The following is a 21,932-nucleotide window of genomic DNA, read 5'->3' as shown; positions in this document are numbered from 1 at the left end:
TGGAGCAGCTGCTGCTTTGACCTCCTGACTGAGAACTGAGATCAGACTCTAAGCACACCATCTGCTCTCCTCCAACCCTGATCTGGTGAGCAAAGAGGATGGAGACTCCTGGAAGAGGTCGTATGTGCCAGCGGCAAGACGCTGCACAGTGCAGCCCAGCACAGGGGGTCCCCCTCCCCACACCTACCCCTGGGATGTCCACCTGGAAGGAGGGAGAGAATTCCCAGGGCCACTGGAGCTGTATCCATATACTCTCCTCACCATCTAGACCCCCTTAGTACTGCTCACCTAGTATCAGTTTTGAGACCCATCATTTGCTTAAACCATTCTTTGTTTAGTCTTTATCACACAGGCAATACACATCCATGATAAGAAAATTAGCAATACAGAGGAGCAAAAAAATAGAAATTAAAAAAATATTTAATTCCGTCATCTAAAAAAATATTCTTAGAAGATTTTGGTACATTAACTGATTGTTGTACATTTTAGTGTATAGCTTTTAAGAATGTTCCCTTTGCATTTTTTTTACATAAATGGGATCATACTATTGATACTGTTTTAGAAGTTATTTTTCATTTAATTGTACATTATAAACATGTTTTCTTATTGATAAATATATGAGATCCTAATCAAATGTATACATAAGTTAGTAATATTTTAATTGAGATATGACATAATGTTATAGTAGCCTGCTGCATTCGTACACTCTCCTCACATCTTATCTTTTTAGCAGCTTTTGAGACCCATTCTTTGCTATCCAAGCAGCCCCAACTCCCATTTCATTTCCTTGAACCACTGTTTCTTTACTTTTTATCATGCAAGCAATGCACGTTTATGATAGAAAAATTAGAACTGCAGAGGAGCCAAATATTTTGGTATATATCCTTTCAGGTGTTTTTTCCCATGTGCATTTTTTATGTAAATACTAGAGGCCCGATGCACGAAATTTGTGTAGGAGGGTGGTCCCTCAGCCAAGCCTGCACCCTCTTGCAGTTTGGGACCCCTCGTGGGATGCCCAACTGCCAGTTTAGGCCTGATCGGACATCCCTCTCACAATCTGGGACCCCTCGCTCCTAACTGCCCACCTGATTGCTCTTTACCGCTTGGCTCGCCACTCCTTACTGCTTCCCTGGAGGTAGGAGAGGCTCCAGCCACCACTGGTGTGCTCGCCAGCCATGAGCCCAGCTTCTGGCTGAGCAGCGCTCCAGCTGTAGGAGTGAACTGACCACGAGGGGGCAGGTCCTGTGTTGAGCGTCTGCCCCCTGGTGGTCAGTGTGCATCATAGCAACTGGTCATAATGGTCACTGGGCTTTTATTATATAGACTAGGGGCCCAGTGCACAAATTCGTGCACCTTGAAAGGAACTGTGGGTCACAAGGCTACAGTGGGCACAGGAGTAGGTCTCGGCTTATCCTCTGCACCCCCACCCAGCCCCTCCTGACATGGCCTCCAGTCCCCTCTCTACCGGCAGCCCTGCTCCCACTGCCACCACTCCCACGCACTGATGGTACCAGCCCTGCTCATACCAGCCCTGCTCATACCCGCTGACAGCGCGGTGCAAGTGGGGCCAGCGCCATCAGTGGGTGCAAGCAATGGCTCTGGCACCAACAGCGGTTGTGAGTGGGCCCTTGCTGGCAGCGGGTGCAAGAGGCAGCTACTGGCCCTGATCACCCCTCAGGAGCAGGGGAAGGTGGAGAAGTCCTGAGGGGCAATTGGGGCCAGCAGCCACCATTCACACGTGCTGATGGTGCCGAGCGATCGGGACCAGCACCAGGCACCAGCACCAGGTGCAAGTGGCAGCTCTGGTGCTGACTGTGGGCGTGAGCAGAGCTGGCGCCAGCAGCAGGTGCGAGTGCCAGGCGGGACAGCAATGCACAGAGGCAAAGAATTTTCAGTAACCACCAGAGACTCACCCTGATGACAGCAACGGGCGCTCCCCCTTGGTCTGGCGCCCCCACTCACCTGCTTCACCATCCCTCTGCAGCCCACACCCACCATGTTCTGTACACACTCTCTGGTGGTCAGTGCATGTCATAGCGACTAGTTGTTCAGTTGTTCAGTTGTTCCACTGTTAGGTCTATTTGCATATTAGCCTTTATTACATAGGACATTTTTAAGTCAATGGCACCATCCTACACATCTTGTTTTAAAAGCTGCCTTTCATATAATGATATATGAAAATCATACACACAAAGTCTTGTTAAATATCATATATACCAATATCATTTGTAATGGCTGCATAGTGTATGCTTGAATGATGGATCATTATATATTTTTAAATGACTTGGGAATTTAGATTATTGCCAAATATTCACCATCACACTAAATGCCGGGATGACGCCCTCTGTATATTTGGTTCACTTATGTAGTTGTTTCCTTAGGAGATACAGTGGTGAGGGGAACTGCTGGATCAACAGGCTTGCCCTTTCTAAGGTTTTCAAAACATGGAAATTTGTACTCCAAAAAGATGCCCCTATTGATCTGCCCACACACAGTGTGTGAGAGCTGCCCAGGAAACACCCTCCTGAGTGGTCAGCTCCCCATTCTCCAAAGCTGCTCCTGTCTGCAGAGGATTTTCCCAGCTGCTTCTTAATGGGGTTGCTGCTCTGCTTTGCTCTCTAAGAGGGGAGGGGATGGTAAGTTTGAATGGAGACCTTTGGCCTGGGAGTCCCCAATGGTGCCTCTGTTTCTGTCATTCTGCATGTGTGTGAGTCCCTCCTTATTTGGGAAGTGTTTTATTTGGTTCTAATTAGGCAGAAAACTTCTAGACAATGTGGCCAACAGGTTTGCCAGGAGAAGACTGATGAGTTTCTGAAGGAACCTAAAGACTGAGTAGTAGGAGTTCCCAAGCTGAGGCCCATAGGGAGTGGGGGACTCGCTCAAGGTCTCAGTCAGTCAGCAGCACCAGGAGACCAAGGAACCAAGATTTCAGGAGGCGATTCTGTGCGCCCTGCCCAGTGGGGTCACTTCATGGGTTGCTGGCATGTGAGAATAACCTATGGTATGTGCTCTGCTCAGTAGAACTGTGACGTGGCTGCCTTGGTGCAGGGGCTGAGCATGCAGGGTGCCCATGCATGATGATGAGGTGCTGTTCCTGGCACACAGCAGGCTTAGGCCTCCTGGGCTGCTCATTTGGTGCAGTTTATGGGAAAGCCAGCTCTTGCTGACATGGCAAATTTGGTTTGCTCTTGGCCCCCGTCCTACCCATTTTAGTGTACCCCTGACCTCCATGGAAACATGTCCAGGCCTTGCCAGCTGGCAGCAGGGCCCAGCTGCTCAAGCCTGGCTCTGGAGGGGCCCAGAGGGTGGCAGACCCCTAAGAGGAAGACTGCTCTGCCTCAGGACTGTGTTGGCAACGCTAGGGCCCCTGCTTCTCATTATGCCCACTTGCCTGAGCCTTCAACTCCTCACTTGAGATCCAAGAAGCCAGCTATGACAGGTCAGGGCTGTGACTAGATCCATGATGTGGACCTTCCATCTCCCTGCAACACCAGGCCAGTCCCAGCCTGGAGAACTGGCTTCCTCACCGCAGGCCCTCAGGCAACAAACAGCCTTCATGGGCCGGTGAAGGCCTCAGAGGCCACCACAGCCCTTTACTGGCCACAGGAGGGCAACAACTGGCTGAAGTATAAAGAGGAGACAAGAAGTGAGAACAGGGTTAGAAGACAGAGAGAGGAATAGAAAGCAGAGTATAGGACATTTTCTGCTTCCCAGACACAGCAGCAAGCCTTTACTAGATTTCCACCCTTCCTGGGTCACCAAGGGCCACTAGGAGTTGGCAGTGGGGCCCAGGACTTTCCTCACTGGAGATGGAGCCATCTCCTGAACCACACAGGGCTGCACTCACCCAGGCCATGCTTGTGCTGATTGAGGACCACCCACAGTCCCCTCTCCCAGGGAGGGCAGGTTGAGAGTTACTGCTCCTGTTCAACATCCTTTGATCTTGGCTGTGCCAGGTGGTGCCCGCCACTTGCAAGACATTAATGCATTCTGTCCTCACAGCAATAAGGAAGGGTATACTTTTTAAAAATTTATAATCTTTTAAAAAATATATATTTTTATTGACTTCAGAGAGGAAGGGAGAGGGAGAGAGAGATAGAAACATCATCGGTGATAGAGAATCATTGATTGGCTGCCTTCAGCATGACCCCAACCAGGGTTGGAGCCTGCAACCTGGGCATGTGCCCTGACCAGGAGTCAAACTGTAACCCAGGTTCACAACCACTGATCCACACTGGCTGGGCAACGGTAGACTTTTTAAACTCCCATTTCACAAAGAAGAACACTGAGGCAGACCCGAGAGATTAGCTGATCTACCCAAGGTCTGTCAGGCAGCTAGTAAGTACTGAGACATGGTCCAACTTCAAAACTGCTGCTGTCCACAGCCCCCACCCTTCCCCTAGTCCCTCCTTCTGAGTCCACCAGTGTCGGCCTCCAGAGAGCCTGCCCTCTGTGTGGCACTGTGAAGGTTCCCTCGCTGCCACTCTCTCCCCACACATTCTGGGGCCTGGATTCTGGACATTAGAGCTTTCTAGGAGGGCTTGTAGTGTTCCCTCATCAGCCATCTCTCAAACAGACAGCTCCTGGTTGTCTGTGCCTTGTTCCCCAGGTGAGTGACCCTGGGCAGACATGTGGGTGTTCCACCTGGTGGTGGCAGATCCAGGAAGTGTTCACACTTGGAGACTGTGGATGCTCCTCAATGTACCTGCCACCCAGGACTCCATGAGTGTTTGCTTCCCAATGCCCAAAAGACATTCTGGGTGGTCTTGGTGTGCCAGGAGCCACACGGTGACCCGCAAGCCATTATAAATGTATGAAGTGACAGCCATGTGCTTGCCTTTGCCCCAGGAGCCCTGTTGAATCAACTGAGAAGTGACTGTCAGAGCAGACACCATGAGCATCTCAGCTCTCGGAAGCAGCACCAAAGGTGAGGTCCAGGCTCCCTCTTGTTCCAGTCCTGGGCATGGTATGTGGCTGCTTTTTCCCAGGCTGGCCCTGCCAGGGCCAGGAGCGCTGCCTGGGTAGCAGAGAGAGACATGTTGGGAGGACTGGAAAAGAAGCCCAGGGTCCTGGGGCTGGGCTCCCCTTCTGAAGCTGTGTAACCTTGCCCATGTCAGGGAAGCCTCTCTCAGCAGGCGAGGAGGAACGCAGTAACGTCCTCAGGCAGATGAAGGTGCGGACCACTCTGAAGGGGGACAAGAGCTGGATCACCAAGCAGGATGAATCAGAGGGCCACACCCTGTAAGTCCAGGAGGTCGGGAGGGCCAACAGCAATGGGTGGGACTGGGGTTGTGATCCACGAGTCTTGTCCTGACCTGGAGATGTTGAGGGGCTTCCCCCATTCAGAGCTCAGCCAGGCAATGTGACCATAGGTCAGCTGGGGAGGTTGGAGCAGGAGGAAGCAATGCAGCTGAGGGAAAGACTCAACCAAAGTCACAGGGAAGGAAAACCCTGGGTGCTGAGGTGTACATGTGCGAGTGCCTGTGGAATATGGAGGCAAGCTGTGGGAGGAGAAGGTGAAATGGGAATGGTGGGCCAAGTTCCTGGGGTGCATGTACCGCACTTCCCACAGCTGCCTTGGGGCCCAGCAGTCGGTCTCTAGTAGGGAGGCCATAGGGTGGATGACTGTTCAGGGCCTGGGAGCCACTCTTTTGGGAACTCTCTTTCCCCAGAGAGCTGCCCTCTGGTCGGAGTCGTGCCACATCCTTTTCATCACCTGGGGAGGTCCCGAAGGCCAGGTAAGAAGTGGGACACAGATGGCTGGTGGGTGGGCCCCATGCTGCAGTACTCAGGAGACAGGGATGGAGCCAGAGCTGAGAAGGGACATTAGGGTCTGCAGCATGACATTTAAAATCCACAAGAAGGATGGGTTTTCCCCGCTCTGCTCTCTCTTGGGAAAGGGAAAGGAGGAGTCAACTGGGTCCAGTTTCCTGGCCTTGCTGTGTGGCCTTTGGGCCAGCTGCCTCCCCTTCTGGGCCTCCATGGTTCCACCTGTCAACTGTAATCAAAACTTTGTCATTAAGAACCCCCTGCTGGGAGTACGACAATGTCTGTGAGGTGCTTTAAGTCACACATGACTCCCTCTATAGGTAGTCCTGATTGCTGAGTGCACCTGGTAATTGGCACGCCAGGGGAGACTCACACATTTGCAACAACTATCTCCCACGTTCAGTCTGACACATTTTGACAGTTGTCCAAGGGGAATAATCCCCTCTCTATTTCAAAGACTTTTGCAAAGAGGTGTCCAGGGAGGCTCTGAAGCGTGAGAACATCTGCTCAGATCTACAGGAACTGCTCCTGACAAGTAAGGGAGTGCGGAGCCAAAAATTCAGGCTTGATCCTTGCTCTAAACAGCTGTCAATTGGCAGTGAGTACATTGCCAGGGCCTTTCTCAAGTGGTCATAGAGGCAGAGGCAGCAGCTGGAAGGAAGGGGTCCAAATTCACTGCTAGCCCCAGAGGCTGCCTTTGGTAACAGTGGCCTTGCCTGTCATCCCTCAATGACTTAGTGCCCGCTACTCACCAGGTCCTATGCTGAGCACAGAGGAGACAGCCCTCTCCTCAGGGAACTGACATCCTAGCAAGAACCACAAGTACAACTCAAGTAAAGAGATGAACATACAACGGCGAGGTTGGCAAGGACCTGTGGACAGTTCAAACATAGTCTATTCTTTGGTGGAGCTTGTTTACTTTGGGGGTGCAGTTCTCACCATGGGCTTTAGTTTGGGGGTGCATTTGGAAAGCACGTCCTGGGGTACTATGACTCAGGGCCCAGAGCAAGGGCACCCAGAAGTCTACATAAACATGGGCTCTCATTCTTTCCCAGAGGGGTCCAGGGCCAGCAAGGGGCCATGGCCTAGCCTCCCCAGCACACAGGTATTTCAGCCATAAATGCTCATTGTGGCTGAAGGGTACAAGTGTCCTTTCTTTCTCCGGTCCCACCCTAAGTGATCCTGGAACTTGGTCACCTCCAGGAGGTTGTCCTCAGTCAAGTACAGTGTCTGTTGAGATGGAGAACACTTGGGCTTTGTGCTGCCCTGCCTGCCTGCTTGCACAAAGTCCCCTTAGACCCAACCCTGATGCTCAGCCCCAAGCTCCTCTGTTCATGGACAGAGTCCTTATCTCCTGTCCTCACTGTCAGCCTTTGGCTCCCACCTTCAACCTCCTGAGATCTCTGAGTGCCCTCGGCTGCTCCCAATCAGAAAGTGCCCAGCACATGGAGCCTAATGCTTTCCAGCCACTGACTTAGCCTTCACTATGCCCTCAGGTCCCCAAATTCCATAAATATGTGTGCTGTGGGTGTCCCAGGGGCTGGAGGAGGGGAAGCCCCAGAGGAGGGCAAGGGACGGTCAGCTGGCCTTGGCTGACTCATGCCTGGGCTCTGCCCCTTAGGACCTCATGAACTTTCCTAGAAAAGGCAGGGGGGTGGGGGATATGTGGAGTGGGGAATAGGTCAGGAGCCATGGTTTCTGCCTGCCATGTCCTCAGCCCCAGCCTCTGGCAATGGAGTGTCCAGCCTGAGCTGGGTCAGCTTCAAAAACAGAGGGTGATTGCCCAGCCGGCATAGCTCAGTGGTTGAGCACCGAGCTATGAACCAGGAGGTCACAGTTCAATTCCCAGTCAGGACACATGCCCGGGTTGCAGGCTCAATCCCCAGTGTGTGTGGGGGGGGCGGGGGGGAGGCGTGCAGGAGGCAGCCAATCAATGATTCTCTCTCATCATTCTCTCATCATTGATGTTTCTATTTCTCTCTCCCTCTCCCTTCCTCTTGGAAATCAATAAAAATATTTTTTAAAAAGAAAGAAAGAAAACAGAGGGTGAAGGGCTGTTAGCAATCCCAGAAAAGCTCTCACTCAGGAGAGAGCTAGGATCTGGTAAGCCAGGGAGAAGCCAGAATTTGAAGGGAACACCTCTGCAGCAAATGCCCAGCCGGGGACACCTTCCTAGGCACTTACTGTGAGTCAGGACCATGCTGGGCTTGGAACAATCAGACACAGGCACTTTTCCTGGGCAGCATGAGAGATACAGACAGAGCAAAGCAGGAACCAGGTTAGGGGTGCATAGTGGCTGGCTTTCTTGGGAAGCTCCTGGCCACTCCTGCTCCTCTTGTTCTGACTGCACTGGACACCCACCGCCAAGCCAACTTGCTGTCCTTGGGGACAGGAAAAATTAGGGCCCTCCAGCAAGGCATCACTTCACTTCATGCCTTCTTTTTCCTTGGCAGGTCTGCGAGCACAAGGGCTTCCACTGGCTATATCATTCGGTAGGTGATGGCAGGACCCTGCCTGCCTCCCCACACCCACCTGCACTGCTCCCTGGCTTCTCCCTGGGTGCTTAATGGGCTGCTTCTTCTGGGCTCTCTTTTAGGGGCGTGTTCACCAAGCCCATCGACAGCTCGTCCCAGCCCCAGCAGCACTTTCCTAAGGCCAACGGAGCTCCAAAAAGGTGTGTCCATGGGGTGTTGGCCAGCCAGCCAGTGGGGAGTTGTGAGGGCCTGGGCCAGGCTTGTGGCAGAGAGAGTACTCTGCCTGTCACTGAGGGGTGGGAGGTGGCAGCTTTGTCCTTGTGTAGGGTAAGGCCTTGGAGAACAACATGAGTAACCAGAGGAGATGGGTTGGGGGGTGATGCAGTTGCACCTGAGATACTGGAAGTCCCCAGGAGGATGCATGGCCCATTTGGGCTCTCTGATCTCTGGGAATCCCTGGACCACTAATGGTGACCTTGACCTTGAGCCAGTCCTGATTTTCAGGGAGCTTTGACCAAAGTGAGCTGCGTGTTTTCAGCTACCTTCCCAGCAGGCTGAGATGGCACCTTGCTGTCAGGCTGAACTCAGACTCCATCAGAAAGGCAGGGTCAAGGGAACTGGGTTGCTCTTGGCAGGAGGGCTTCCCTGCTCGGGATGTTGCAGAGATTCTAGGTAAATGGCAGGACTGGGAGCACAGAAGAAAGGCCACCAGCATTCTCTCATTCACCTCCCATGTGCCTGCTGGGTTGTGTGGGCAAATCTGAAGGCAAGAGGGGCCTGGGGTAGGCACATGAAAACTCCTTGTTTCTGCAGCATGGCCAGTCTGGTGAGAGCAGCTCCTGCTGGGCCTCTCCGCCCCTCTTCCTCTGGCTACAAGATGACCACTGAGGACTACAAAAAGCTGTGAGTATACAATTGCAGACCCAGCTCAGTTCCCTCCTCCAAGGGATAAGCCCAAAGGATGAGCCCAAACACCAGGCCTCTGAGGGCAGCGGGCTGCTTGCCTCTGAGCACAGTCTCAGGGTGCTAGTCCTGCTGGCCTGACGTCCCTGCCAGGTGATGCGTGACCTGGAGCCCACCAGAGGGTGACAAGTCCCAGAAAGTTGGATGCCTGTGCACACTGCACTTCTTATTTGAGGCAAAGCAGGATATGTAGGAAGTTTGTAGAAGGGGGTGGTGGGTCTGGGGAAAGGGTAACATGGCCCTAGGACTGCTTCTGGCTGACTTTGTTTCCTAGACATGCCTCTGTACTCTGGGCTGGGCTTTCATCCTGGGCTGGGCCAGGCAGTGCCAGGCTGGGCTAGGGCCTGATTATCCTAAGCATGCTGCTGGCCATGGCAGTCTATCAGTTATGGGCATTTTGTGCTTAAATCTGAGCTGCTTTTGGATATAAATCTTTGGGGTTCCCTCTACGGTTGCACTTGTGGACTGTACCAAAGGCTCCCTTCCTGTGTGCCCAGGCATGGGGGCTCTGGACTGAATTGTAGGTTGTGCCCATGGTTCCCAATCCCGCCCCCCGCCCCCCCCCCCAGTCTTTATATTGTTTGTTCTTTGTCATCATAGTCCAGTGACATGGAGCAGCTAGGGTATCTTTCTGGAGAAGGGGTGAGGCTTGAACTGGGTCTTAGAAGACAGTTAGGGTTGGAACAGGGAGAGAGAGGAGGGCTGGCTCTCGAGGAGGAAGAGTGGCATGAGAAAAAGCCCAGAGGCAATAATGTCAACATGTGTTGGTGTTGTTGGAAGCCAGGAAGCAAAGCTGCTTAGAGTGGCAGCCTATGACAGGGCTCGGGGTGGAGGAAAGATGAGGAGGTGCCATAACTTCTAGCATCCTCAATCCCCATCCCTCAGGGCACCCTACAACATCAGGCGCAGCTCAACCTCGGGGGCTGATGAAGAGGAGGATGTGCCCTTCTCTTCTGATGAGCAGAAACGGAGGTAACAGTACCCGCTGGGCATCCTATGGGCAGGGCTGGGCCCAAGTCTGCACAGACTGGTGAAATAGGAATTGTGCCAGTTAGGGTGATGAAATGCACAACACTTAGGACACCATTGCTGGCCTGTGGGCTGAAGGAGTGGCTGCTAGCAACAGGTGTCATCCCTTGAGTCCCAGAATCACCCAAGTAGCTGGGCCGGTTCAGGGGAACTTCTTATGAACATTCTATGAGGCAGAACCTAGGTAACAAGTGATGGGGGAAAGCCTCATCTGTGGACAGAGGGTGGAAAGGGATGTGCTTCAGGACTTTATATTGGTTTGTTTAAAAAGGGTTCTGAGCAAATTGGACCAAAGTAGGCAGCAAAGGGGACCTTCAGAAGAACCCTCTATGTATGTGCTGTGTGTGCAGAGTCAGGATAGGTCCTGAATGCCTGGGGCACAGGGCCAGCCTCCAGAGGTTCCAATGTCCCTCACCCCAAAGTAAGGCTGGATGTTTGGGCAGTTGCTAGCACCCAAGGAAATAAAGCTCCCCAGGTTCAGTCTGCCTCCCTCCCAATCCCAATGTGTGCCGGCCCCTCTGTGGCTCAGGAAACAGAGCAAAGCCCCTTCTGAGGGCCTGGCAGCTAGGCAATTGTAAGGGAAGAGTTCACAGTGGCAGGGGTCCCTGGCCTGGAAGGTACTGGGGAAGAGCCAGGCCACCTTGCATCGACTGCCCACTCTGCCGCCAGCTAAATGTGTGATCTTGGACAAGCCACTGCAACTACCTATACCTCAGTTTCCTCATCTGTAAATCGTGGGTGATACTAGCACCCACCTTCCTGGTGTGTAAGGAATGATCCAATGTGGATTGGCAGCATTCATTGCTTGATAAACAAGGGCTTCCCTTCCCTTGGTCTCTACTTTCCACTGAATGGTCCTCAGAGCAGGTGCCAAGCTGGCTTTGACCCCTTGCCTTGCTGTGGTGGCCCAAGCCATCCTGAGTACCTATGTACCAGATGCCCCCTTGCTACTGCAGGTCAGAAGCTGCAAGTAGTGTGGTGAGGAAGACAGCTCCCCGGGAGCGCTCCTACGTCCTGTCAGCGGCCAAGAAGAGCACGGGGTGAGTTGCACAGCAAGAGACACAGCTCAACCAGCAACCAGCTCCATGCTCTGGAACAGTTTCTGTCCCTTCAGGTCTTTGCTATTCCTCTGCCTAGTGAAGGGTGGGATGAGTGGGCCCTCTTAGCTGGACCTTCTGAGATTCTCAGATGTACTTTCTGGAAAACTGAGGGGTCTGGCTGCTGCCATCAGGACAGACAAGGTGCTAGAAATGGGAGAGAAGCCCAGGACACTCTGGGGCAGAGTGGTCATGATGTAAACCTATCTACTCCAGGATTCTGCCCAACACATAACCTTTCTATCTCCTTTCCAGAAGCCCTGTTCAAGAGTTGCAGGCCCCATTCATTGCAAAGAGGTAAGTGTCAGCAAGGGAAGCCTTAGAGGTCTTTTTTTGACCATGAAAAAGGCCTCCTTTTGGCAACAGTGTAGTGTGGGCACTGGGGAGAGGGTCATGGGTTACAGCGAGGCTGCTGGCCTTCAGCAGGGGTTGTTGTAACAGGCTGGTTGCTTCTGTCTGGAGGCCAGGCGAGCACCTGGATGGCTGTGGTGGCCCATATGGCCCTGGCATCTAGTTCTGTGTGGCTGGACACTCCCATTTTCCAGTAGCTAATAGGGCTGGGCCTCTGACCCATAGTATTTCAAGGGCCTCTGGGGTTTTGAAGCATAAGTAGTTATGGGGGTACATAGGATTTGTTCCCTGGTTCTCCCATCCTATCAGGGATAGGCTGGACAATGCCCACACAGGAGTCATCATAGGGATGGAGTCCAGAGGCTTGTTATTGGGAATCCCTACCTGGTTGGCCAGGCCTTTGGAAGTGACCATGACATTGGAGATAGACCCTAAAGGGTGAAGAAGGTTTAATAAGGAATGATCAGGACATGCCAGCTGAGTAAGGGAGGGGTGTCACCATTAGGTGAAAAGGACATCTTCTGGGAGAGGAGAATATTTGGGGAGGCCAAGGAAGAAACTTCTGGAAAGCTGAATTTTAGGGATATTCCACTGAGTAGACACAGAAGACCTTCATAATGAGATGAGGACTAAAAAAACAAGGAGAAGCCAGCACATCACGTGTCCCAGGTAGAGGCCCAGATGTGGGAACAGTTTGCTGTGTGGGAAGACCAGAAAGGCTGATGGGAATGCAGCCAGCCGAGGGTAGTGTGCTCTTGATGGCTGTATTAGGTTCCTGGGACTGCTGTAACAAAGTACCACAAGCTGTGTGGCATAAACACCAGAAATGTATTGTCTCCCAGTTCTGGAGGCTAGAAGCTCAAGATGAAGTTGTTAGCAGGGTTGGTTCCTTCTGGAGGCTCTGAGGGAGAAACTGTCCCAGGCCTCTTTGCTTCTGGAGCTATAGGCAACCCTTGGTGCATCCTTGGCTTGTGGATGCATCACTCCAGTCTCTGTCTCCAGCTTCACTTGACTTTTGTGTGTCTGTATACAAATTCACCTCTTCTAATAAGGACACCAACCATTGGATTTAGGGACCACTCTACTCCAGCATGACCTAATCTAACCATGATTACATCTGCAAAGAGCCTATTTCCAAATGATGTCACATTCACAGATTCCAAGCAGACGAATTTTGGAGGGACACTATTCCACATAGTATGCTGTTCTTATCCCAAGGTGGAGTCACTGAGCCCCCAGCCTGAGCCACCTTATGACCATTGACTCCACTGAAAGAAAGCATGTCCTTCAGGTGCAGCTGAGCAAGTGGTGCATCTGTTTCTCTTCTTGCCCAAAGGGTGGAGGTGGTGGAGGAGGACGGGCCTTCTGAGAAGAGGCAGGACCCACCTGCTCTGACAAGATCTCCTCCTGGCTCCAGCAGGTAATCAATCAGTCACCCATCTCTGCCTGGGGCTGGTCGCTGCCAGGCCTGCCTGCCACTCAGTCACTGTGGAACCTCTGCCAGGTCACCTCCTTGCAGAGCCTCAGAGTCAGTGTCCCCACGTGCCCAGTGACAGGATGGGGCACGGAAATCAGTGAGGGCCTATCTGGCTGGATATCCTAGGGCTATCCAGCAAAACAGCCTAGCCTCCAGGAAGAGAGCACTGAACTCTTGTCTGTTTAGTGGTTATCTGTGTCACGGGGTTGAAGCGGGTCCGCCACCGGGGCGCCAACCCTGCCATTCTCAGGTTTGTTCACGGCTCTCCTAAAAGTTAGCCAAGTCCAACCTGCCAACCCTGTCCTCCTGCTCCTGCTGGGGAAGGAGGCTCCACAGTCCCCAGCACCGCTCACAGATGCCTTTTTTTGCCAGTGCGGATGGAGGCCGAGCCAAAGTGTCTCGGGCAATTTGGATTGAGCGCATGCCAAGTCTGCCAAGCCCTGCTGGGAGCCTGGAGCCCAGGTGGGTGTTGTGAGCTGGCTCTGGCCTCTAAGCTGGTCAGATGGGAGGATCTGGCAGTGGGGTGACAAGGCAGGAGCAGGCCGAGCATTGGTGATCTCACTCTAGGCAGGGCCCTGATTTGCCCTGATTTCTGAGCCCTGAGTGTCCAAGCAGATAATGGTTCTCTCTTGTCTGCGGACGAAGAACATTCAATACCTCCTTGTACTTTGTGCTAAATCCTGCAAAGTCCTGTCGAGAGCACCCTATTGTTGCTGCTGTTTAAAGCATCTGCCTGGATTGGCAGCTCTGCCCAAATCCAGGTCTTCTAAAAGCTGTGCCTCTGTGGCACCCCTGGAAGACCCTGAGGCCAAAGGGGCAGAGCACCTATCCCTACAGGTCACTTTTGGGGACTCCAGGGACTGTTCCAGCTCTCATAATGCCACTGCAAACCCCACTCCCATCCCCAACTCAAGCCCCTCAACCATTTGGATGTGTCTACAGTCCTCAGGGTCATCTCCTCAGTGCCAGGAGAAAGACAGATCCCCTGCCACAGCACTGGTGGTGGAGAGCAATGCTGCAGACCTTTTCTGCTGGGCTGGGTCTGGGAGGGGAGGGGAGGAGGTGGCAGCAGAGACCTCTCTGCCAGAAAACCTCTTCTCTTCATTCAGTCCCTCTTTTGATCTTCCCTGTTTGTCTGAACTTTTGTCCATAAGAACTTTTGAACAAGTGGAAATATTTGAGAACTCTTCAGAAAGTAGCAATCAATAATAGAACTTAGTGACTGATAGGATATGGGAGCTGTCTTAGGTTGCTAGAGCTGCTGTAACCCAGTCCCACAAACTGGGTGAATCAAACAACTATATTGTCTCCCAATTCCGGAGGTGGGGAGTCTGAGATCCAGGTGTTGGCAGGGTTGGCTCCTTCTGAGAACTTTATCCTTGGCATTTATTTATTTATTTATTTATTTATTTATTTATTTATTTATTTTATTTACTTATTTATATTTTTGTTATTTCTCACCCAAGGATATTTTTCCATTGATTGAGAGAGAGAGAGAGAGAGAGAGAGAGAGAGAGAGAGAGAGAGAGAGAATTGTTGACGTGAGAGAAACACATCCATTGGTTGCCTCCTGCATGCACCCTGACCAGGGCCTGGGATCAAGCCTGCAACTGAAGTATGTGCCTTTGACCAGAATTGAACCTGGGACCCTTCAGTCTGTGGACTGGCCGACACTCTATCCACTGAGCCAAACCGGCTAGGGCTATCCTTGGCTTTTAGATGGCTGTCTTCTCACTGTGTCCTTACATAGTCATCCCTCTGTGCATGTCTGTGTCCTGATCTCCTCTTATTATAAGGACACCAGTCAGGTTGGATTACAGCCCACCTCAATGACCTTATTTTACCTTAATCACCTCTTTAAAAATCCTATCTCCAAATACAGGCACATTCTGAGGTCCTGGGGTTTAGGACTTCAACATACAAATTTAAAAGGGGACACAATTCAGCCCCAAACAGTGCATAGCTCTGATTTTCCTTATTTCTCTCTCTCTCTCTCTCTCTTTTAAAAAGTAATGAATGGTTTTATATGCTTTTAAAAACAGAATATAGGAGGAGAATTTGGTTGTACTATATTATACATTTGAAAGATAGTTTGACATTTTCCTTTAGATGTCTAATATCCATTACTTGGCTGTCATAGCAAGGTAGTTGTCTCAGTCTGCTGGGGCTGCCATAACAAAGTACCCCAGCTGGTGGCTCAAACAACAGAAGTGTATTGTCTCCCAGTTCTGGAAGTGGGCCATCTCAGATAAAACCTGCCTGTAAAGCCCCAGGAGACAGATTATGGAATGTTCCAGACACCAGAGGTATCTCAAGACAAGCCAGCCTCCTCCTGGAAGGATGGCTGGTCAGGCAGGCGTGATGGTTCTCACAGTGCTGCTTTCCTCAGATTCTGCAATCACCAAATATCTAGTCCCCACCAGGCAGCGTCCAGGTGAGCTGCTGGCCAGTCCTGGGCAGCTTTCCTCTCTGACCTGAACCAGTCAGGCCCTGAATGGCCCAGGCAGCCATCATCAGTCCCCCAAGCCTAGTTCCTATCTGCCTGGCTATTCCCTTCAAGAATCCCAGCCCTGTTTGGCCGGTGTGGCTCAGTGGTTGAGCATCGACCCATGAACCAAGAGGTCACTGATTCAATTCCCAGTCAGGGCTTGTGCCCGGGTTGCAGGCTCAGTCCCCAGTAGGGGATGTGCAAAAGGCAGCCGATCAATGATTCTCTTTCATTCTCTCTCTCTCTCTCTCTCTCTCTCTCTCTCTCTCTCTCTCTCTGAAATCAATAAAAAACATTTTAAAAAAGAATTGAAAAGAATCCAAGTCCCATGGGGAACAGTGACTCACCATACCCTGGGTCTTGCAGCACCTCAGAAGAAGCTGGTGTATGGCAGAGTGGGACAGAAGAATATCACAGCCTTGTTCCCAGACATGGTCCTATTGAGGCCACTCCCTTCACGAAGTCCCATCACCCTAACTGGCACAATTCCTATTTCACCTATGGCACAGAACCCTGTTCTGTCCCCTTTAGCTCAAGTCTGAAGGTCAGCTCCTCACCTCATGCATCAGGCTAACCAGGAGGAACACCCCTGTCTTAGGTGTCAAACCCTTTACTGACTTCAAGGAAGGCTGAAAGTTTGGGAGAGGAATTGCCACACAAGGATGACCACAGACTGTGTCCTCAGGGCTCTCCAGCTGTCTCTTTCCTTACATTGGAATTCCAATCTTGCTCCAGACCCCAGACCTACCTGGATGTCCCAAAGGCCCCTCAGCTCCAGTGTCCACATCCACCTCCCCAACATACACACTGTTCACACATTGAAGGTGCCCTCCCTCCATGCACCCTGGGCCTACTTTCTTGGGTTAATCTAGTTTTTCTTGCTGTAGGATAATTGCTGCCCACTTTATGAACTGAGCTCATTTGGATACCTTCTCCCAGAGACACTGACTGGCCTGAGGGCTGCCAGGCCTGGCTGCTTCCCTGTCACAGCACACTGTTCAAGCCTCCTTGGCGCTTTGCCTCACCCAACCAGGGCAGGACCTGCAGTCTGTGCCCCAGCATGCTGCCTGGTAGAGTACCTGGGAAGCAGTGAGTAAGAGCATAGCCTCTAGCACAAGGCAAAACCCTGGCATTGCCCCTTACTAGCTGTGTGACCTTGAGGAAGTGACTTTACCTCTCTGTGCCTCAGTTTCTTCATGTGTAAAATATGGAGCTGTGAAAGCTACCCCCCAAGGCTGTCCCAAATACTAAATAGGATAAAGCTTGTAAAGTCCTTTGTGTAGTGCCTGGGTGCTGGTATTCTCAGACGCTGCCCACTAGAGACTTGCTAATCTGCAAGTCCCTTCTTCAAATAACGAAAGGTGCTAATATCTCCACCTACTGGCTGCTGAGGAAAATGCACTGTGGGCTCTGGAGAAGGAGGTACAGGTATCCTTGGGGTTTTCCAAAGTTCGCCTTCTGCCACTTTGCCTTGCAAAAGAGCCAAAAGACCTACCTTAGTATCTGTTTTGCTAACCAAAAGAAATCTGAAGAGAATTTTGCTTTTAGAGGGAAAAAAGGCAAAAAGCAAAATTAACATTCAGCTCATTGCCTCTTCTTTTTATACCATTTCAGCTTCTGAAAGGTTTTACAGGAACACTCTACTTTCAGATAGCTGGTGAAACCTGTACTCCCTTCCCTGCCTCTCTCCCTTTTTTAGCTGATGAGTTGCACACTCTTTGGCACAGGCCACTGTCAGCCATGTTCCCACGGGCAGCTGGGGCTGCACTGGATAAGTGTTCCTGGCCTTCAGCAGCTCTTAGCCAGGTTGGGAACTTCAGCTTGGACTAGAGCCATCTGTGGTTGAGGGTCTGGGGAGGTGGTGGGGCTTGTCTGGGGCTGCAGGCGAGGAGAGGTTGGAAAGCTCTTGTATGAATTTGCTCTGGCTGCCCTGACAAGGTGTTAGAAAGTGAGTGGATTGAACAACAGATTTATCCTCACAGTTCGGGAGACTAGAAATCCTAATACAAGGTGTGGACAGGCCTGTATGCTCCCTCCAGAGGCTCTGGGGGAGATTTGTTCTAGAATATTCTCTTAGGGTGTTGTCAGTAATCCTTGGTGCTTCCTAGCATGCAGGTGCATCACTCCAATATCTGCCTCTGCCTTTACATGGCTATCTTTCCTTTGTGTTCCTGTGTCTAAATGTCCCCTTTTTATAAAGACACCAGTCATATTGAGTTAGGACCCACCCTAGTGGAGCATCACTTTATCTTAACTACTTACATCTGCAATGACCCATTTCCAAATTGGGTCACAGATAACAAGGGTTAGGACTTCAACACATCTCTTGGGGGCACACAATGCAACCCATAACAGCCTCTCTAGAAGGGCTCCCATTCGACCTAGGTCTTTAAGAAGCAATTGCTCAGGGGGATGACAAAGGAGAAAGAAGGTGTTGAAGGAGAGATGCCAGTTTGGGCAGGATGAGGCAACACTTTCTTCCTATTCTCTCTCTGGCATAACAAGAAACACCAGTGAGAAAATATTTTTGACTTGCCTGTGACATCCCTAAGTGGAGCGTGTCCCTGCTCTCTGGTACCACGTGCCTTAGATGGGGCAAAGTAGGGCAGCGGTCAGGGGCTTTATGCTGTCATCATCATTGCCATGGGAGGAGACAGACAGAGATCAGAGCTGTCTTCTCCTGGGCCCCTCCTGGTTTTCATGAGGGTAGAGGCCCTGTCCTTGGTGGCCCTGCCATTTCACTCTGGTTATCTCCATTGTCCCCAGGAAGGACACAGATGAACAACCCACTGACCCTGAGCTGGCCCTCCATGGACTCTCAGTCTAGGTTGGAACCAGATGCCAGGGTCAACATCCAGGGTCCCCCACTTCCCTGCCTTCACCTGACTCCTCCAATCCCTCCTCTTCCTGGGGACCCTGGAGTGGCCTTTCTAAAGTGGCAGTCTGATCATGTCAAGCCCCTCACTCCCCTCATTTCCTTTGTTGCACCATATATGACCTCAGAATTTAAGATATTTGCCAGCTTCCACCTCCCTCTTTCCCATCTCCCTCCTGCTGGGCTGGGGGCTTCACCAGGGCAGGCATGAGGCTCACCCCCATCTGTACCCCAGTGCCCAGGGGCAACCTAAGGAAGGAGTGGACCTGAACAGGTGTGATTTGGGGTGAAGGGTACCTCACAAATCCAGAGAATTCTAGGTTATCTCCAGCCCTGGCCATCACTATGGCCCGAGGCTGCTGGGTGTCAGGCCCCCCCCAAAATACATCGGACTTGAAGGGATGTGTGCCGTCACCTGGGGACCTGGCTCTGAGCACAGGAACCCTCAAAGGGAACCAGTGAGCACTGAAAATGTCTGACCCTCTGCGGATTCACAGGCCTGGTCACTTCCTTTCATTTCTCAGTCTCCACTATCCCTCTCCCACTAGCTCTCACTTTAAATTTGGTTTGTAGGTTTCCTAGGCATCTTATTAATCTCAGTTCACATTAGCTCATGAACTCAGAATTCCTACTGGCCTCACACAGTCTCTTTGGACACTCTGGTCAGGCCACAGGCAGGGTTCATTGTAGCAGCTACAGATGGGGTGTTGGGGCTGGGTGCTTCTATTTCCACCCAAATAGCCCCTCTCTGTGCCTGAAGGGGGCTGGACTTGAAGGTGGAAGACTGGTAAAGGGGTCCTTCACTTCCCTTCCTCTGGGGCCTGGATATCAGTGGACCAAGCTCAGCTGCAGCACCAAGAAGACTTGAGACAAAACAGGAACCAGGGGGTGGGGGGAGGCAATGGGTCTAGGTGTCCAACTGCACTAGCCAGGAGGCTGCTGAGGGAGAATGCCCTTGGATGCCCAGAACAGATGGGGAGACTTTTCTTACCAGCAACTCTATGGCTCTCTCCTTTGGCTACAGTGCAAGAGGTGAGGAAATTGTCCGCCTGCAGATCATGACACCCGGGGCAGGACTCCGCCTGGTGGCCCCAGACCTGGAAGGAATGAGGTACGGGAACCCTGCTGTTGTCTGGGCTCCTTCCACACCATTTTAGAGATGGGGCCAGAAGAACCAGCAGGCAAATGATGAGGCCTGGAGTCTGGTTGGTGGGAGACATGGTCGACCTGGGTTCTCTGCCCCCATCTCATTCTTTTACTCCACAACTATTGGGGAGCAAGCACTTGGTCTGTGGGAGGCCAGGCTCCACTCTGGGGACGCAGCAGAGTCCCAGAAGACCCCCTGGTTGAAGGTGCTGACTGTTTGCCTGGTGGGGGAAGCAGATGTAGACATTAACCAGCTGTGGTGTCTCAGCCCTGCTGAGCCCTGAACACCAGACAGGCCAGGTGTGCTTGGTGGGGACACAGAGTCTGCGAAGCACCATGAGGTCACTGGAGCAGTTGCACTGCCTGTGTGAGGGGAGCCACGGGAATGGGGTGGAGTTCCTGGGTCAGCCTTGACAGCCCATGATGCCACTATGTCCAGTGCTGGGGAGGACGAGGGACAGGGGCCACAACTAGCAGAAAGCACAGTAGGCCCAGCCCCTGCCCTGGGGGAGTGGGCAAATGGACAGTTAACAGGCAGGGAAAATTTTGGGGTTTGGGGTCTGGGCAAGAGGAGATCTGATGAGGAAGGGGCTACTTCTCCCTGGAGGGGCAGGCCAAGGGAGAGATGACTCCCTGCCTCTCTGCAACTCTCTCTCTCTCTCTCTCTCTCTCTCTCTCTCTCTCTCTCTCTCTCTCATTTAGCTATTTACCCAACTAGTGATTATTGAGCCCCTGCTGAACATCTGGCCCAATGCCAGGGCCTGGGAGGCAGCCGTGATGTATATGGCAGGGACCCTGCCTTATAAAGCCTGGAGTCTGGGGAGGGAGGCCAGAGTGTTTGCCCAAGATAATCCCTGAGGCACTGGGAACTCTGAGCAGGGGTTTCTCACAAGCATGGGTATGGGGGTGGTTAGAGAAGGCTTCCAGGAGGAAGTGACATCAAAGATGAGTCCTCATAAATCTCCAGGTCCCTTTACTCTCCTCCTTAACTCCTCCTCTACAGCTCTGCCCCAGTCAGAAACTAAGTCCTGTCCATTCTATTTTTAAAAAATATGTATTGATTTCAGAGAAGAAGGGTTAGGGAGACAGGGATAAAAACATCACTGATGAGAGAGAGTCATCCATTGGCTGCCTCCTGCATGCCCCCACCAGGGATCAAGCCCACAACCCAGGCATATACCATGACTAGGAATGAAACCGTGACCTCCTCTTTCATAAGTGGCCACTCAACCACTGAGCCATGCTGGCCGAGCCTGTACATTCTATTTTTGAGATATTCCTGTCCTTACTGCCCTCCCCTGGACGCAGGCCTCCACCATCACTCACCCAGCTATCTGCAACTGTCTTTTAGGGCCTTGTCTTCAGCCCCTCCTCCACATCTCTAACTGAGCAACATTCCTAAAGGCAGAAATAGTCATGCTAGCCCACTGGAGAAAACCCTACAATGGGGTTCCCCATTTAGGTTCTGCAGCCTGAATTTGATACCTTGCCTGGCCTTCCCTTCACCCTCTTCACAAGCTCCCCTCATGGTCTCCCTCCCTGGGCCATCCACTTAAGTCTCTCAGGCTCTTCCCCTTGTGCCTCCAGCATTATTCCTCTGTGCAGGCTGTAGACTCTGTCTGGGATGCCCTTTCTCCTCTGCATTTTTCAGTCCCATCTCAGATGTCCCCCCTCTGGGGCACCTCCCTCCTTGCATTTCATTCTGAGGCAGCATCTGTGAGGGGCTTTCCCCACTGAGCTCTCACAGTGCTGTGTTCATATCTCCACCAGAGAATTTTCCACACAGTTGTCCTCTCATGGATCAGTTTTCCCCAAGAACCCTGAGCACCTGGAGGGCAGCAACTTCATTTTCTTTGGGCTCCAACACAGGGCATGGCCCAGGACAGGAATGCAGACCTGTTTGTTACTGGAATGATGGAGAATCAACCACTGTGACAATGTCTTTAATAAGGCAACTCTGGAAGCTACTTCATTGGTTTTTCGAAGGTGACCAGTCTCTGAGAAACAGGAGCAAAGTGACCCCTAGAAATGCAGGAGGTAGCCAGGCTGCCTCCAAAGAATCCATAAGGCCTCTGACACCTGGTCTGGGAGTGGGCAAGCTACAACAGCCCATTAAGAGTTCCTGTCCCACTTTGCAGCAGGAGAATCAAGTTAGAAAAAGGAAAGCTAGAATTCTGCAAGCCCTGCCTTGCCCCTTCCCCAAGTAGGTGCAGTCAGTATGTCCATTTTACAGGTGAGGAAACAGATCCTGAAGGGTCACACA

At 51.9% G+C, this 21,932-nt stretch overlaps 1 protein-coding gene across 28 annotated transcripts in view; it reads left to right on the top strand.

Moving 5' to 3' along the window:
* The window catches only part of ZNF185 (zinc finger protein 185 with LIM domain), a 68,088-nt gene that overhangs the window by 11,434 nt on the left and 34,722 nt on the right, over positions 1–21,932 (top strand). For 10 of the 28 annotated variants that reach the window (XM_036304893.1, XM_036304889.1, XM_036304884.1 and 7 more), the window contains exons 2-13: positions 4,849–4,927; positions 5,118–5,241; positions 5,673–5,738; positions 8,223–8,261; positions 8,366–8,443; positions 9,057–9,146; positions 10,092–10,178; positions 11,192–11,275; positions 11,588–11,629; positions 13,020–13,103; positions 13,533–13,622; positions 19,548–19,634. In XM_036304893.1, coding sequence (XP_036160786.1) covers positions 4,894–4,927; positions 5,118–5,241; positions 5,673–5,738; positions 8,223–8,261; positions 8,366–8,443; positions 9,057–9,146; positions 10,092–10,178; positions 11,192–11,275; positions 11,588–11,629; positions 13,020–13,103; positions 13,533–13,622; positions 19,548–19,634 — 905 coding nt within the window. In that variant the 5' untranslated portion in view covers positions 4,849–4,893. The remainder of the gene's footprint in view (positions 1–4,848; positions 4,928–5,117; positions 5,242–5,672; positions 5,739–8,222; positions 8,262–8,365; positions 8,444–9,056; positions 9,147–10,091; positions 10,179–11,191; positions 11,276–11,587; positions 11,630–13,019; positions 13,104–13,532; positions 13,623–19,547; positions 19,635–21,932) is intronic. The other 18 variants (XM_036304892.1, XM_036304887.1, XM_036304881.1 and 15 more) reach the window with 9 other exon arrangements.

Source organism: Myotis myotis, unplaced genomic scaffold (genome assembly GCF_014108235.1).
Source record: "Myotis myotis isolate mMyoMyo1 unplaced genomic scaffold, mMyoMyo1.p scaffold_m19_p_4, whole genome shotgun sequence".
Classification (NCBI taxonomy): domain Eukaryota; kingdom Metazoa; phylum Chordata; class Mammalia; order Chiroptera; family Vespertilionidae; genus Myotis; species Myotis myotis.
Note: the sequence above shows the minus strand (reverse complement) of the source record. Positions and strands in the feature narration are given on the sequence as shown.